Raw genomic sequence first — 16,041 nt, 5'->3', positions numbered from 1 at the left:
CTCTCCTCACTGAGACAGCCTCTCATGTATTGGAAGACTGATAAACTCTAATCCCTAGTCTTCCTCTTCATTAAGCTAGACATACCTACTCCTCTCAACTGTTCATTGTAGGTTAGCCTCCAGACCCTTTATCATCTTAGTTACTCTTCTCTGCACTTTCTAGGGTCTCAGAATCTTTTTTGCATCATGTTGACCAGAACTTGACTCAGTATTCCAAGCGTGGTCTCTCTAGTGCAACATAATGTGGTACTATCGCTATTTGTGATTTTCATGTTGGCTTTCTTCGCAGCTGCAGCACACGGCTGGCTCATACTTAAGTGGTTGTCCACTAGTAGAACTAGATCCCTCTCATAGTTACAGAGCCTCCCGAGAGGTGGTGGACCCCTTGCCCGTGCCCCCGCTCAGGAGTACAAACAGGGACTCGCAGGGAGGGCTGCCCTAGAGCCTCTGCCCCCATCTCCCCCAGCAGTGCCGCCCCACATATTGGGAGTGGGGGAGTCCTGCAGGAACTGGGAGGAGTGGGCTCCCTTATCAAACAGGTGATGCTCTGTAAGGATCAGGCCTGTGACTTGCTCCAGACAAATTGTAAATATTACTCTGAGTTTAATAATTGGAATAATTTCAAAATAAATGAGTAAAACCATTTTTCAAGCAAAACATCAACGCAAGAACAATTTTAATAATCAAATAATTTATTTTCTAACAGTTGAACAATACAGAAGTATACATATACACAGCAAGGTTGTCTAAAACATGTAATTTCTAAAAATGCATGTGCTAACTGTAATAAAAAGCACCATCATATGGTCTTGACACAGGATTTGTAATGACGTGGTATTTACATTTGGAAACTGAATCCTTGCTCCCTTCCCCCCCTTCGCTGTTCCCTGTTTAGGCTGTGTTATAATTTGGAAGACTCCAAAACCAAATTCAAAAGTTCAGAAAGTGTTGTTCAGAGCACCTACTCGATGATGCATGTTCAGGCGAATAGAAAACAACAGCACAATACTAAATCCAGAGATGCCCCAAGCAAATCAAATTTGGGGGACCATCAGGAGGGAAGAGCAGATGGCAGCCAGGGAGAAAGAGACTTTCAAGTGTCCTTCAACCGGACAATACAGTTAAAATAATAAAGAGGTTTGTTAAAATAATCTTGATACATACATTTTGTAGCATAAAAAGAAATTTCTTCTGCTCAATAATTTGGGATAGCTATTCTTTCAAACAAAAGCATCATTGATTCATAGTTGTACAATGAAGTTCAGGTAATCATAAAAGGAAAAAAGCCACTTGTGTTAACAGGAAGGGGAAAAAACCCAAGGATGCAACTTACTATTTGTAATTGGGGAGCAAATGCAATAACTAGATATGTAAAAGCAGTAATCGTCCCAATACAGTTAAGTGTCAAAACCTGAATTTGTGACCAAGGGGGCAAAAGGGCTCTTTGAGTCCCATTATATTGCTGTACATCAGATGCCAAAATTTAATTAGGCAGTGAGCACTTAAAAATACCCCCCCTCCCCTTCATCCCTCCCAGAACACAACAGGGCTCTCCCCTCCGGGCTGTGTTTGTAAACTTCATGGCAGAAATGGCGTTCTAAAGAGAAGCAAGAGAGATTCTGGGAACCTGGAAAGAGAGAAGGGTCCGTTGCGGGAACAAAGTGCTAAAATGGCAGTTGGCAGTGCACACCCTGCTAATGCCCAGAGCTCTGCAACCTTGTTTGTGGCACCTAATTACACATTTCAAATAAGTGCTTTGAATTTGAATCCAAAACAGGTATTCACACAAACCCTGGAAAAAAGTTCACAAGATGTGTCTATCAGCACCTTGAAAGCTCTGCTTTATTAGAAAAATACACAGTAATAAAATTTCTGGGTGTTCAACACTCAGGAAAAGATTCACCAGGTAAAGACAATACTTTTGGGATATTTCAGATTGTCACCCTGACAGCCATGTTTATTTTTGATGAATAAGAGCATAAATTCTCAACTTCCATTTCCAACCAAGTATCCCCTGGATGTACCGTCTGCAAAAAAAGTTGCTCAGTGCCGCAGCGTTCAGTGTGATCTTTTAAATGCACCCACGCACACGCACATCCACACAAACTTCCAGCTGTAAACACAGATACGGAAACGCAGCTCCCCATTAATGATCTACAAAATTAATTTTCTGCAGCTTATTACATAATAATGCTGGTGGATCAGTGAATGCGGCAGAAAGTCTGGCCACCACCAGAATGTCGCATTTAGAGGGCCCAGTCTCCATGCTAACAGGACAACACGGTCCCTGCTGCCTGCACGGCCGTTCCAGGGCACCTCTCCCTCGACAAGGCAACTGGTGTGGCCGTTCACCCACAGCTACACCACTATTGAAAATCATGGCACAGTGCTTGGGCAGGGTTCAGACGTTATGGAGCCTGCGTGCAATGGGGCAACTGTCTCAGGGATGGGCCAAAGAGCCACAGATGTATGGAGCAGCCAAGACCAGTCCTCACCAAGACACCGGGAGAGGCCCTAAAAGCCTCTAGGAGAACTCATCTGGTCATTTAGATGTTTTTGAAACATCACAGGTAGCTTTAATCTAGCTTCTGAAATTAGTGCATCCTTTATGGAGTTATAATTATTTTCTGTACCACCCACATTTTGAAAGGACCACATCCAGAAAGTGCAAAGCTCAATTACTGGCTCGCAAGAAGGACAACAATAGTCCAAAATACTTTACTAAAGAAGAGAATGGTTGCACCCTCCAAAATCTATTTTCTCAAATGCACTAGGGATATATCCGCAGCTTCCATCTATTCAGAGGGGGGTGGGGTGGGGTTCTCCTGGCCAGGAGAGGTCTGAAGTAAACTGTGCCAGTAACTCATGAAAGGCACAATAATAATTATAATAAAAATAATAATAAAAAGCCCACAGTAAGTTTTGTTACTTCTAAAGAAAAACATACTAATTTTACCCTATCAAATACCTTCCAAATCAAAGGCTACTTTGAACTCTTAAGATGACAACATGGAGTTGAATGTGAGAGGCAATTTTATGCCACTCATTAACAACGAGAGAAACTCAAAGGCCTCTGACAAGAAACCTGTCCAAATCAAGGGGGTGCAAACTGCAGGTTGGGTGCTCAGTCTCTCTGAAGGGTTTTCAGCAGGGACTCCTAGATGCCAGCCAGCTGCTAGACTGACGCAGGAAAGTGTCTAGCAAGGAAGAGGCCAATGGAAGTCAGCCGCGACCACTAAGAATTCCAGCTCTCTCCCTTCTGTTTTGTTTTTTGTTTTGTTTTGAGACGGCTCCAAGAAATTGATATGGAGACCTTTAGCCATCCACCAGCCCCAATTCCCATGTCAAAAACTGACTTTCTTAAAATATTTCTTAAAATAAATCCATTTTTATATTATTTGCTTGGTTATCTGCTAGTGGATACAAGCAAACATGGAATACATAGTAAAGCGCAACTTGCCACATAGCCCTTTGAGAGTGAAGTGGCAGGAAGTTGCTTGACTGTCTCTTTGACAGTCTGTAAGTGCTGGGCAAAGACTAGCTGCATACAAAGAATTCTTGTTAAAAGTCACTGGCAGCCAATAAACTGGGCAGTTCAAAGCAAAAAGAAGGGGAAAAGGAAGGTTCGTTAGACCTTGACATACAAAGTTTCCTAATCATCTATAAAAGCACAAAATCATAAGAATAGTACATTAGGTTGATATAAAAATGAATAAATACTATTTATAGACCACATTATGTACATTTGCATGTGCTCTACTTAGCTTAGATGAAAAACGCTGCAGATGTCAGGAGTGCAGAAACGGTAAAAAGGGGGCAGAGAAGAAATCCAACATCCAACATCCAAACCAAAACCACACGCAGCACATTGGGAGATCTCCCAAAGAATTTCATCTGGTAAAAGAAGTGCTAGAATGCCAAGAGGGCAACCATGGAATTACTCTGAGGCCGTCTCCTCAGTCATTAATTGAAAGCTAGCGCAGCTAACTTTGTCACTCAGTTATTGCTAATTTTTAAGGAAACAGGTCGGACTAGTACCAAGTATACAAACGAGGCATCATAATTCATTTGTGCTAAAGGGGTTGAGATCAGCTTTGTTCATCTCTCTGAGGTAGAAAGAATTGTCCCAGAGACAAAAAGCAAAACTCAGCAGCCCAAAGAGTTGCTAGCAACAAAAGGAACGTGCAGCTATCAATGCAAAGATGACATAATCAAGATTGCGCAAGTGTCGTATTTGGTCATCTGACGTGAAAATATTGAGATCCTTACCGGGATAGGCAGCTCAGAGAGAAAACCATCCCCCAACTCCTATTTAGAGCCTCCGGTACAATTCCACTCGGCCGGCTCTTCCTCTGCCAAACTTAGCTTCTTAGTTACCTTTCTCAAGCCTATTTCCAAGCTCAGGGTTGGCTACTTTATTACTATAATGACTTGGGACATTTCAGAATAATTTTTTAACAGTGACTAGAAAGATTCACTGCACAATTCCCTAACAAACACATGTTCTTTTCAAGCCTGTCGTATCATTTTTAACTTCTGCCTGCTGCTGTGATACAATGAATGTCAAAAAAAGTAGGTCACACCTGGAGACTAGTCTGGCTTTGGTTTCCAAACAGCATCTATCGCCATCGGCCCTCCTACCTCGGGGTGAAGATCTTCACCCAGAATATTAAGCAACTGCAGCACAGGCCCAAAACTCGTGTGTGGCTGTGACTGTAACAATATTCTGGGGGCTAAGAATTCTGGCTGGAATGTTCAGTCTCACAGAGATGAATGTACAGATAGGAAAGAGAAGCTAGCGGATGCCATCGGAAGTGAGCTCCAGGGAGGAACTTGTAACCCACAACACTATGCACTGTTTTCAGACTTAGGCAAAGCAGATTTTGGTAATGTTGATGGTACAAGAAGTTTACGTGCAAGAGAATTGTGGAGCGGTCCAACAACATACTACCTAGCGAAATCCAAGGAGGAAAGAGCAGTGGATGGGGCAGGGGAGGGGATGCTACTGGCTCCTTATAGGCTGAGGCAGGCCTTAAGATGGTTCTGCGGCTTTATTCTCTTAATGCCGGCGCTCGAATAGCCCTCATCGCTGCAGACGCTCTGCAAGCTGCCCCTCTCGTCGGAATCGCTCGGGGGGCTGCTGCTGCTGCTCCAGTCCAGGTCCCCGGTGAGATAGTCTGTGCTCTCCACGTCCACATCAATTTCTTCTGCAACGGAAAGCCGTGTCAGTCAGCCCAGAGGGAGGAAGGAGAGGGGCGGTTTACAAATGTGAAATATAAGCAAGCAAGTGAGCGAGCAAACTCAGTAGAACTTTTTGACCCAGCAATTCATGCTGGAGCTTGAAAACGCGCACACGTGCACGGGCGCTGATTAGCGCTTCCTCACCTCTGTCCGAATCTGACCGTTCGGAAGAAACTGTCGACCCTATACTGTCCATTCGTATGCGCTCAATGCCCAGTTTCTCCAGCTGCCTTTTCAGATGCCGCTGTTCTCGCTGCAACTGATCTATTTGGTGTATTGCTTTCCTGTCATAATCTTCAAGTTTCTGAGGAAGAAAAGAGGCAACAATGGGTCCTTGAATGTGAGACATGCAATGCGAAAGCCAACCACTTTCTTTCATCAAAGCTAACTAGCTTTAGCCATTGTCCCTTCCTCTCTTGCCATTTTACCTACTGTTGTTTTCACATCTGTTTTGAAGTATACCGTGAGGTGGAATCTTTTGCATCAGCTTGTCATGATCTACTTAAAAATGTACTCCAAGGCTTAAAAATCTGTATGTGCTCATCACATGCAATATTAATTTTAACTGAAATGTCAAACAAAACATTTTATTTTCTTCCACCGTTATAAGCGTGATAGCTTTAACTCACCTTTATGTGCAATTTAGCTTTTGTTAGTAAACTCAGTGTAGTATGTCTACTGGATTCTGGCCCGAGAGGCACCAACCCTTTAAGCTTCTCCAGGCACAATCGCAGATGAGCACGCCTGTCAATCAAAATTACGTATGTTAACATTGCCAGAAAGATAAAGGTGCTTACATATTCTCTTCACATGTTATCTACAATGGACAAAATCCAGTCACAGATTTGTAGTTATTTCATCCCATTCCAAGTTTTGAACAAGGACAATAAAACTGTTCAGATGTACTCTGGCATAAGAAAAGTCACAAATTCAATCTTAAGACTTGCCATACATTAAGGAAACATAACCAGTTTGCTATTGTAACTACAGACCAGGACACAAATTCACATTTTAATTAATGTCCCTAATGCAGCAAAGCCCGTGGATAACCAGTGCCTGCATTTGAATTAGAGCAAGTAAATACTAAAGATATACATTTGCCTAGAGATTGTTGCATGTAGCAGAGAAGCTCACTTGAGATTATCTGTTTAATAAAACAAAAAAGAATCTCTGTTAAATAAAGCCGAAGTTTAGTTTTAGAATTCTGCAATTAAAGGTGACAAGATTTCTTTCTTTAAAAAAACCCTGCACATTTTTGGTGGATGGTAACCCAATACAATATCAAAAAGAAAGGGACGACAGAGAATGAGGTTGCTGGATGGAGTCACTGAAATAGTCGGTGTGAGCTTAAATGGACTCCGGAGGATGGTAGAGGACAGGAAGGCCTGGAGGAACGTTGTCCGTGGGGTCACGATGGGTCGGACACCACTTCGCAACTAACAACAAACCCAATATAAACTGTCCACCTCACTGCATATGCTATTCCAGAGGCATATATAGTTCTACAAATTCATTTTAAACTTTTTCTCAAATTGTTACTTTAAATCTATTTTAGTCAAATTATTGGGTATTTGCAATGAAAACAAAACTGGCCAGCCAGGAAAAAAGCGATTCCCCCAACAATTCCAACCAGCCGCTACTGCTTTCCAACGTCTCAAGTGAGACTCCCTCCCTCCCTCTGATTACCTGGTATTTTCTTAACTAAAGATGCAAAAGATTGGCCATGAGATCTCTTTATGGGAGCCCTAAGTCCCTCCTTTGAATGGCTGCTTTCTTTACTTGAAATAAATAACACCCGCATCTTAATGCAAGTGTTTGTCATAACAATTTTGTTGCTAAACTGAAAGGGAAAAAGGCCTTGTGGTAATCAATGCGAACAGTTAACGCAGGCTGTGAGGAGAATTAAAGGGAAAACGTCCCTTTGTGAAAAATAACCTGGTGCAGAACAGGACTGGATGTTTTTGGGCATGATTTATTAAACTTTTATGCCACCTATCTTCCCTAGAGATGACTCTAAGCAGCTTACAATCAGTAAAAGCAACAATATGAAAGAAGACAATAAATAGCAACATTAAAATTGGTTAAAAATTGACAAAGATGGGAAGGAAGGGAACAAGCTGCACACAGGGAGGAGGTAGGGCAATGGTGAAATCCATTTTTCCCCCTACTGGTTCTGTGGCTGTGACTTGGTGGGTGTGGCAGGGGAAGGATATTGCAAAATCCCCCTTCCCACCCCACTCTGGGGCCAGCCAGAAATGGTATTTGACGGTTGTCCGAACTGCTCAAAATTTCCACTACTGGTTCTCCAGAACCTGTCAGAAGCTGCTGGATTTCACTCCTGAGGTGGGGTCTTGTCTTACTCCACTGTAGATTTTCATTTACCATCTAATTTCATTCACCACAGTAGTATTCAAATCAGCTTTGCCTCTGTTCTTCTAGGCAAGCTAACTAGTAGTAGTTTAGCCAAGCTATTATAATGGCCTAAGGCACTTCAGAATTCTACCTAGGTATTTATTTATAAAATTTATATGCGGCCCATCTCACTATGAAGCAACACTGGATTGTACAACATCAAGATGCACCAATTTTAAATACTAAATATTAAAAGACAGGAGGGAAGTGTAAATTCTTTCATGTCAAGTTATTTTACTTAAACACTAACAGCCGTGCAAGGTTTCAAACCTAAAACAGTAGCCTGCCATTGTTTTGAATTCTGGATTATATTTTAATGTTTATAAATCTTTCATGTAATTCAGAGAATACTTTGGGACTCCATATTCTATAAATATGATTAATTAAATTGGCCAAGTGGCTTATTCCTAGTGGAGAGCAATCTGAAATAAGCTTCAAGATGCATCCTAAAGAGAAGCTGATGTCACACCTGATTTATCCAAACCTCTAATAAGGGCAGGCATGGATATTGTCTCCATGCTATTCATGGGACACCAATCCTGCGGCACTCTTTCTTTAAAAAAAAACACAGAGCATCTCATGCGGGCATTAGATTTCAAGAACATCCATAACATTAAACTTAAATTTTGTTAACTGAAGAATGTTGAAAGCACCCTGACAAAAAAAGAACATCCATTTGTGGATGTGTTAGAAATGCACAAGGCAGCATAATTGGGCTTCTTTCAATTCCTACGGATTCTAAAGGAAAAAATGAACGATATGCTTAAATCTGCCTTTGATGAAGAACTGAATTTGAGATCCGGCTGCAGGACTCGGAACTGAAATTCCGAAGTTGTTTTACTGGGTCATGATTTTAATATTTAAACAACAGAATTTATTTAATATAATTAATAAATATTCAGAGAAGTTTACTAATACTTAATAAAGACCTTTCTATAAAAAGTGCTTTACAATTTGTACTTTATCACGTTTAACTGAGCAAGCAGAAGTAGCTTTATGTGTAAATTAGAAAATTCTATTAACAAAATCCCTAAAATGGTAAATGATTCTTCAAACATAAAATTGGACCCATCCATGAAATGTTTCTGTTAGAACAAATGATGGAAAGAGTGGACTGCCAATCATGAAATAAACTCATAATTAAAAGTTTGCAGATACAACCCAGGCTAATATTAATAATGAATAGTTGGTTTAGTTAGCCTTAAGGATTGTGCCATAAATTCAAACATGCCCTCTTACTATTATTTCATTTTTGTATTGAAAACAAAATGAATTTGAAAAGAATTTTAAATGAAAAAGAAACAAGAATCGCAAGCTGGATAAAAACTGGGGCCATCTAATATTCCATTTCCTCAGTAATCAGCCCAGCCAGGAAGCCCACAAGCCTGACCTCCAGGTCTTATTCTCCAGTCAGGGGCAGGCAATGACACGGGGCCTCATAAGTAACAGTGAGGGGGGAGAGCTGCAGTTATTAAGCTCTATCCTCCACGAGTCTGAATTGTTCAGGATTTCCTGTTTTATTTTCATTATCATCTGCAAAATTTGTTTTTATACCAACCTACTTTTAAGTGTTTAATAGTTTGAAAAAAGATTTAGGAAAAGCCATGTTCTCGTAACTATAGACATAATGGATATTATATTCTGGATTCAAAGAATTTTAATAGAAGTGTATGAGTTTGCATTGGTGGTTAAGTGTTGAATAAATATTCACTAACCAGCTGCTCTAATGCTTCTATTCTTATCTAACAATCCAAGAAAAATATGCAAGTAATCTTTACAAACACATTCAGATTACAAACTAATGTCACCAAGTTGAGAGTCTTAACTTTAACTTTAGATGCCATTTGTACTAATAACCAACACAGAGGAACAATTTTATACAGAAATGCTTAGCTGGTTTGTAACAGTAAACTTGGTTCTCTTCCTGAAGAGCCACACTCCAGACTCTTTATGATATAAACAAGTGTCAGTTTCTTTGAGTAGCAAGAATAGTCAAACCACAAACGCTTTCCTATAGTGAGGGATGCAGTAGGTCAACTGGAAGCGCATACGGAAATTCTCAAAATGTCACTTTAGCATAGAATACTATTCATCAGGCTAGAATTAATTGCTAGTAGCTCCTTCTCTTCTCTTAATACTGTCAGACTAGTGAAAACTGAAAGAGTTTGGTTCCACTATTTTGGTTTCCAGTGGCAGAACATGCAGCATAAATGGCCCCTTTAAAAGAAGTAACGATCAATATTGCAAAGGATTAAGGCCCCAGACATAAACATTTGCCAATTCTACTTAATGGAGATCATCAGCCAGAAAAACTAGATTTGCACTGTTGTAATTTGCTTCCACATGGTATGTTATAATTTAAGGATGCTTCTAGAATTTAAATATAAACTGTTTCTGAACACTTACCTATTCTTCTCCATTTCATTATGTGTTGATCTTAAAGAGAAAAAAACGGCATCAATTAGTTAGCAACTATGGAATAAACATGCATTGATAAAAATTAAATATACACAACAATTTCTATTAAATTGCCACTGCTAATATTTATTTATATCTTGACTTTGATCAAGAGTTTATAATGGCACTTTCCCCTCCCTTATTTCCCTAAAAGAATCACCAGATAAGGTAGGTGGGCTGAGGGAGAGAGACCCACTGATCCACCAAGAGCGAGGATCACACTGGTGATAGTCCAACTTCTTAAGATTATACCACGGTGGTCTTATTGCTCCTGCAAAATCTTATAACTGCAAAGGATCACATTGGGTACTCCAGCTTTATTACCATCACCACCCCATTTAATTGCATATTATTTGATTTAGTACTTGTACAAAAAGGATAAACTTAGCAAGACTTGTAGTATCCGAATTTACAATATTTCAAATGACAAATTAACTGCAGACTTTTCTTACTATTTTAGATTGTCATAGTAGGACTGAACTAATCTATAGCCTCCCAATATTAATTGAAAATCCATCTCATGAACATTTAAACCATTTTTCCTTAAATTACTTTTGCTAATTACTATTGTTAATAAAGATATGCTACTAATGTATCACTGGAACATACTGCAGAAAGTATCTCACTAAACTAAATGCCTCTCAAGATTTTATCTGTGCTGCTGCTGAATGGTGACTGAGTAATTATGTTAAAAAAAACAAAACATTTTCTCAAGGCCAGCTGAACAACTCCCTGAATTTCCTAAGGTCCCTGAGGAATAGAAGCAACCTGTTCTCCATAATGCCAGATCATTGGCTATGCTGGTTGGAATTTTGACTTCTCCCAGCATATTCAAAACACCTGACAATCACCAAAATGGTTTCTGGTTTTGTACAATAGTATTTACCTTGTATGACATTACTAATTTTGTAATTATTTTGGTTAAGGCTCTTGTACTATTAACATAGTCCATTAGTTTTTTTTTTTTAAATCCAAATAGTTTATCTAAGGACTCCAGGACTAGGACACTTCAGTCTCAATTCTTACATGGTCTCGTACAATTTCACACATAAAAGAGATGCGCTTTTTTGAAAAACTGCATCTGAAAGATGTTTCAAGTAAGAGTGAGATAAGGGGAAAGAGAAACAGAAGACAGAGGGTTAATCCTGAAATTTCATTCTTCACTTCCTGTGCCAGTCTCAAATGACAGAAAACATTATGTATTCATCTCAAAGTCACTAACCACTGATATCAAGGATGACTAAAGACAAGTTACTTGCTATTCTTTACCTACATTACGAAACAGAGGCCGCCTGAGTGAAGCTCAAATTGAACTAAAACACCAAAACTAGCTTTAACCGTTAGTTTGTGATCTCTAAAAGACAACAAACCCTCAAACAAAGCTAAATGTGCTTCTTAGTTCACTGAACTGATTTGAAGTAATTAAATTCTAGTGTTTTACCCTGCTTAAAAAAATTCCAGAGGTTTGCAGTTGTCTCAAAACGTTAACTCTAAGCCAATGAGCATCAAGAGCTGTGGCGGCACAGTGGTTAGAAGGTAATATTGCACGCTAATTCTGCCAACTGCCAGCAGTTCAAATCTCATAGGCTCAAGGTTGACTCAGCCTTCCAAGGTCAGTAAAATGAGGGCCCAGATTGTTGGGGGCAATATGCTGACTCTGTAAACCGTTTAGGGAGGGCGGTAAAGCTCCGTGAAGCGGTATATAAGTCTAAGTACTACTGCTATCATCTGGGGAGAATATTGTGTAAGGCTTTAAAACGGGGCAGGGGTCTGATTAGCATGGAGTCATTAGTGCCAAAAAAAGGTTTTGTTACTTTGTATTGTAATGATAAACTGTTGTCATTTAGATTCTGTATATCACCCAGAGTCCATGTATTGAATATCATACCTGGGCCACTCACTTAGTAGATGGAAGTGAACAGTTAAATAATTTAATTCTGTGTTGCCTCTAGTAAGTGTCCATATTTCTGCAGCTCATACTCTGAGCACTTAAAATAAAAAGTACCGGCTACAAATGTATCTTGCAAGCTATGAAGGTGAACATGAGTTATAGGAATCCCCAATCTTTTTATTAGAAGCCTTGTCTCTCATGGATGGTACCACAAAAACCGATCTCATCCGTGATCATTATTTGTTCATGGATTCTATTAATAAGGAAAAAGCCATCTCAGGAATGACTGAAGTGGGAGGAAGTTAAAAACTTTTCCAGCAAGAGTGCCGTTTCTCAGTTGCTTCCTTCCTGATTAGCAGATGGCTGTCTAGCTGGAGAATAGACAAGTAGGAATAACTCTGAAGGCAAATAAGGTCACTGAACTACATTGTAGCATTAAATCAGACGGCAACATTGGTTTACATGACACCAAATTAGGCCATATATTGGTCGAGTGATTCGGAGTTTAGCATCTCACGCAAACTCTGTCCTTTGTGCTAATGAGTGTATCACAGCGAGGCTTTCAAATACTTCATTTGTTTGAGCATGACATGAGAGCAATTGGGTTTTGTTACCCTGAATTTAATGTTTTGTGAGAATTCACCCAAGTAGTACTAGTCACAGGATAGAAAATACCAGAGGTGTACTACAATCCCAAGCATTTTTCTCCAAAGTAAATCTTCCTTTTTTCAATGTCTTAATTATAGATTTTATCTTTTAACGTGCTTTCAGAATTCACTAGAAAAGAGGGTCCAAGTACTTTGAAAAACAGACTTCCAAGAAGCTAAATATTAAATGATGCATGTTTTATGTCCAGCAAAGATGTGTGACCTCAAGATCATTAAATCCTTTTCTGAAACGTCTCTCAAGAAGCACCACAAGAGACCTCATCCTAGCCTGCTGAAAACATCAACAGGAAGGAGGAAGTCGGGCTATGTTGTGATGCACTTTTTTCAGATCATCCACCCATCCCTGGTTAATAGACAACTGAGGAGAAAGAGAAAGAGGCCAGCACAGAAGTCGCACTTCAGCTAAAGCTGTAAGGAGGGATCGGATCTCCGGGGCCTAGAGAGCCAGGGGGGCCTAGTGGCTGAAGGTGCCCGGCTACAACCAGGAGACCACGGCTGCCAGGCCTCTTTAAGGCAGGCAGGCAGGCAGGCGGCCAGGCGAGCCAGCTGGGCCAGACCCAGGGAGGAGGAAGCTTCCCAAACGCTGCCGGGGAAGCGGCGGGGACTTGTCCACGTAGTCACCACCAGTCACAGCCAGCCTAGAGCGGTGCTTACAGGCCCATTCTCGCTCCGCCTCGGGCCCGAAGCCAGTTGGGCGACTCTGGGCCGGCCCTTCTCCCTCCGCCCCGGCAGGTTCACCACACGGGGGACGGAGCACCCCGACCGACCGACCGACCGGCCCCCCGCCTTACCTGCTGCCGCCGCCGCCGCCTTTCTTCGGCCTGCTCCTCCTCTTCAAGGCCTCCCTTTCCTTCGCGCTGTAGGGCAGCATGGAAGCGTAGCCGTGCTCGGCTTCTGCGGAGGGAAAACGGCAGGGCCCCGGCACTTAGGGAGGCCTTTCCTTTGTCTCGGGCCCTCGCGTGCCGCGGAACTGCCGTTACGCCCGGGCCCAGCCAGCGGGCGGGCGGGCGGAGGAGCCTCGACGGCCGACCGGGCCCGCGGGGGAGGAGGGGACCCCGGGCGAGGAGAGCAGCCGCGCGACCTCCCTCCCCCGCACCGCCCGTGGGAAGGGCCGCGGGGCCTCCCTGCCGGAGGCGCTTTGTTCCCGGGGTCCCGGGCGGCCTACCTCGCTCGCGGCGCTCCAGGAACTCGGCCGCCTCCAGCAGCATCTGGATGTTCTCGCAAACCTGCGCGGCGGCCGCCATTTTGCCGGGCTGGCCGGCTCGTCCTCTCGTTTCCCCGCAAGAACGCCGCCGCCGCTGCTGCTGCCCCAGCGCCCGCCTGTGTTTACCCCACCTCGGCCTGACAGACTCTGCGCAGCCAAGCCCGCCCCTTGCGACCGCAGCCCAACCCGCTACCCGCCCAGAGCGGTAGCGATTGGCCGGCAGGCGCTGCTTCCGCTCTCCCGTTCCTTTGATTGGCCCTTCGCGGAACAGAAAACACCAACCGGCTCCGCCCCCTCATTCGGTCCAGGCATTGGCTCGGTCGCCGGTAGGCGCTTCGCCACGGTAATCGTACCGATTGATTGGGCGAGCCCCAGGATGACGTTTCCTTCGACGTTTTCCTCGCTATTCTGCTTTGCCTGAAACGGAGGCCTCATTGGCCAGCCTCGGCGGAGCGACATCCCGTGGCGGCTCCTATAGGTCCGTTCGGTTCCCGTAACTCCATTCAGCCTTCGGATTGGCCAACGCCCCCGGACGCTCCGCCCTGTTTATTGTGTTGGTTTGAGCTCGGCCCCGCCCCCGGCCACGTGTTCGTTCTATGGTCCCGCCCAACCAGAAGAAAGTCAACATCGAGCCAGCGGGGAGCGCGCGCATTGCTCTCCTCTCACACCTCCAGGGCGGATGGCCTGTAAAGGCCGGGAACCTCCTGCGCTCGGTTCCCGGGCCTTGACGCAACAGGACCGACCCTGGTGCGATTCACGGTTGCAGGATTTCAACCCCCAGAATTCCCAAGTCACACATCTTAAAAAGCAGGAATTCTGGCAGTTTTAATCCAGAGATCTTTAACTTGTCAACATTTGTCTTAAACTGGCTCAGAAGTCTTAACTCTGATCCCAGAGAAGTCTCTTCAGCATGAAATCACCACCCTGCTTGCTATGAAAATAGGCCCGCTGGTATTTTAGCGGAGGAGCACATGCAACATGGTGTGCAAGCCTGAAGGGAGGATGCCTGGATGGACCTGGACCTGGAGGAAGCCAATCTGAGATTGAGGCCACTACTGCTGAATGCAGGATGTAAAACCCCAAAACAATATATTGAGAAAGTACATCATATTTACATCGATGTATCATTCATATTTTTATTATAAATATATAATTCCATGGGTGTTAAAATAATTAAACAACTGGAAGTTCCAGCTTTATCGGTTCCCAGGTTTTCTCAAGGTGGTTCCACGTGCAAGCTCCCATTTTAAAATATGACTCTCACCTCTCTGCTTTATTTTTATGACACGAGAAGGTAAGAACAAAACTAAAAGGTTTTAATTTAAACAAAAGGATCTGTACAAAATACTCTTTAGTAATATTCACATTCCAGTAGCCAAAACAGCACCGTGAACGTCTTATGTAGGCAACTGTCTGTTCATAACCCTTACATCTGTTGGCTTCTAGGTTTATCTGAATTTGAGTGTGGGTGGAATAAATCCCATTACCATTCTAGGTCAAAGGAAGCTAAGCATTTGATTTTAATCTGGATTATATCTCTGCTGAATTAATTACTGAAGCAAACATACTTATTCAATAAGAGCACAAAAAAGAAACCCCATTTCTACCCAGAATTATATCCTGTTCCATACTCTCTACTGGATATGCTTGCAACTGCAGCATCAAGGATAAATTTTGATTATGCCTTTGAAGAAAAAGATAAATCCATATGCCAACAACGCACCCAGATCCTTAAAAAGCAGATTCCTCACCATGACACAAGCACTGGAAAGTTCTACTGTATAGCTTCTGTCTGGACTGAAATATAGTGGTATGCATTACACCTGCAGTCCGGAAGAGCCAGCAACCTGCTAGTCGGCTGGTGTAAGCTAGTTTGCCCCCTGTGGTGCACCAAGGATAGGCATGCAAGTGCTGAAAGGGGTGAGCTAGCCATTTAGGTTGTCAGGACTGCATTGTATGTCTAGCAGGTGTAGATTTCCTTGACATTGTATGCCATATGCTAAATAAACATAGTGGTTTGCAAATCATGCCCCCCCCAGCCCATTCCCACCCAATTTATAAACCTTTTAGTGTAACAGCAGTCCTGCTGGATTTTGATAATTATTCTTAAATTCTGCACTGAATACACAGGTGATGTAATTATGCAAATCAAATATCCCAAACAATGC

At 42.6% G+C, this 16,041-nt stretch overlaps 1 protein-coding gene across 2 annotated transcripts; it reads right to left on the bottom strand.

Moving 5' to 3' along the window:
- Positions 1-671: 671 nt before the first annotated feature.
- MXD1 (MAX dimerization protein 1) lies at positions 672-15,874 on the bottom strand. Of its 2 annotated transcripts, none has more exons than XM_058194891.1 (6): positions 13,835-15,874; positions 13,461-13,563; positions 10,060-10,089; positions 5,871-5,985; positions 5,386-5,545; positions 672-5,204 (listed from the first exon to the last, which is right to left on the bottom strand). In XM_058194891.1, the coding sequence occupies exons 1-6, from the start codon at positions 13,911-13,913 to the stop codon at positions 5,014-5,016; spliced, it is 678 nt and encodes a 225-aa protein (XP_058050874.1). In that variant the 5' UTR covers positions 13,914-15,874; the 3' UTR covers positions 672-5,013. The 2 variants fall into 2 exon arrangements, with proteins under 2 accessions (XP_058050874.1, XP_058050873.1); XM_058194890.1 differs by having other exon boundaries at positions 672-5,207; positions 13,835-15,847.
- Between the last annotated feature and the right edge of the window lie 167 nt (positions 15,875-16,041).

The sequence above is a fragment of the Ahaetulla prasina genome, chromosome 9 (genome assembly GCF_028640845.1).
Source record: "Ahaetulla prasina isolate Xishuangbanna chromosome 9, ASM2864084v1, whole genome shotgun sequence".
Classification (NCBI taxonomy): domain Eukaryota; kingdom Metazoa; phylum Chordata; class Lepidosauria; order Squamata; family Colubridae; genus Ahaetulla; species Ahaetulla prasina.
This window is presented reverse-complemented; position numbering and strand designations above follow the sequence as displayed.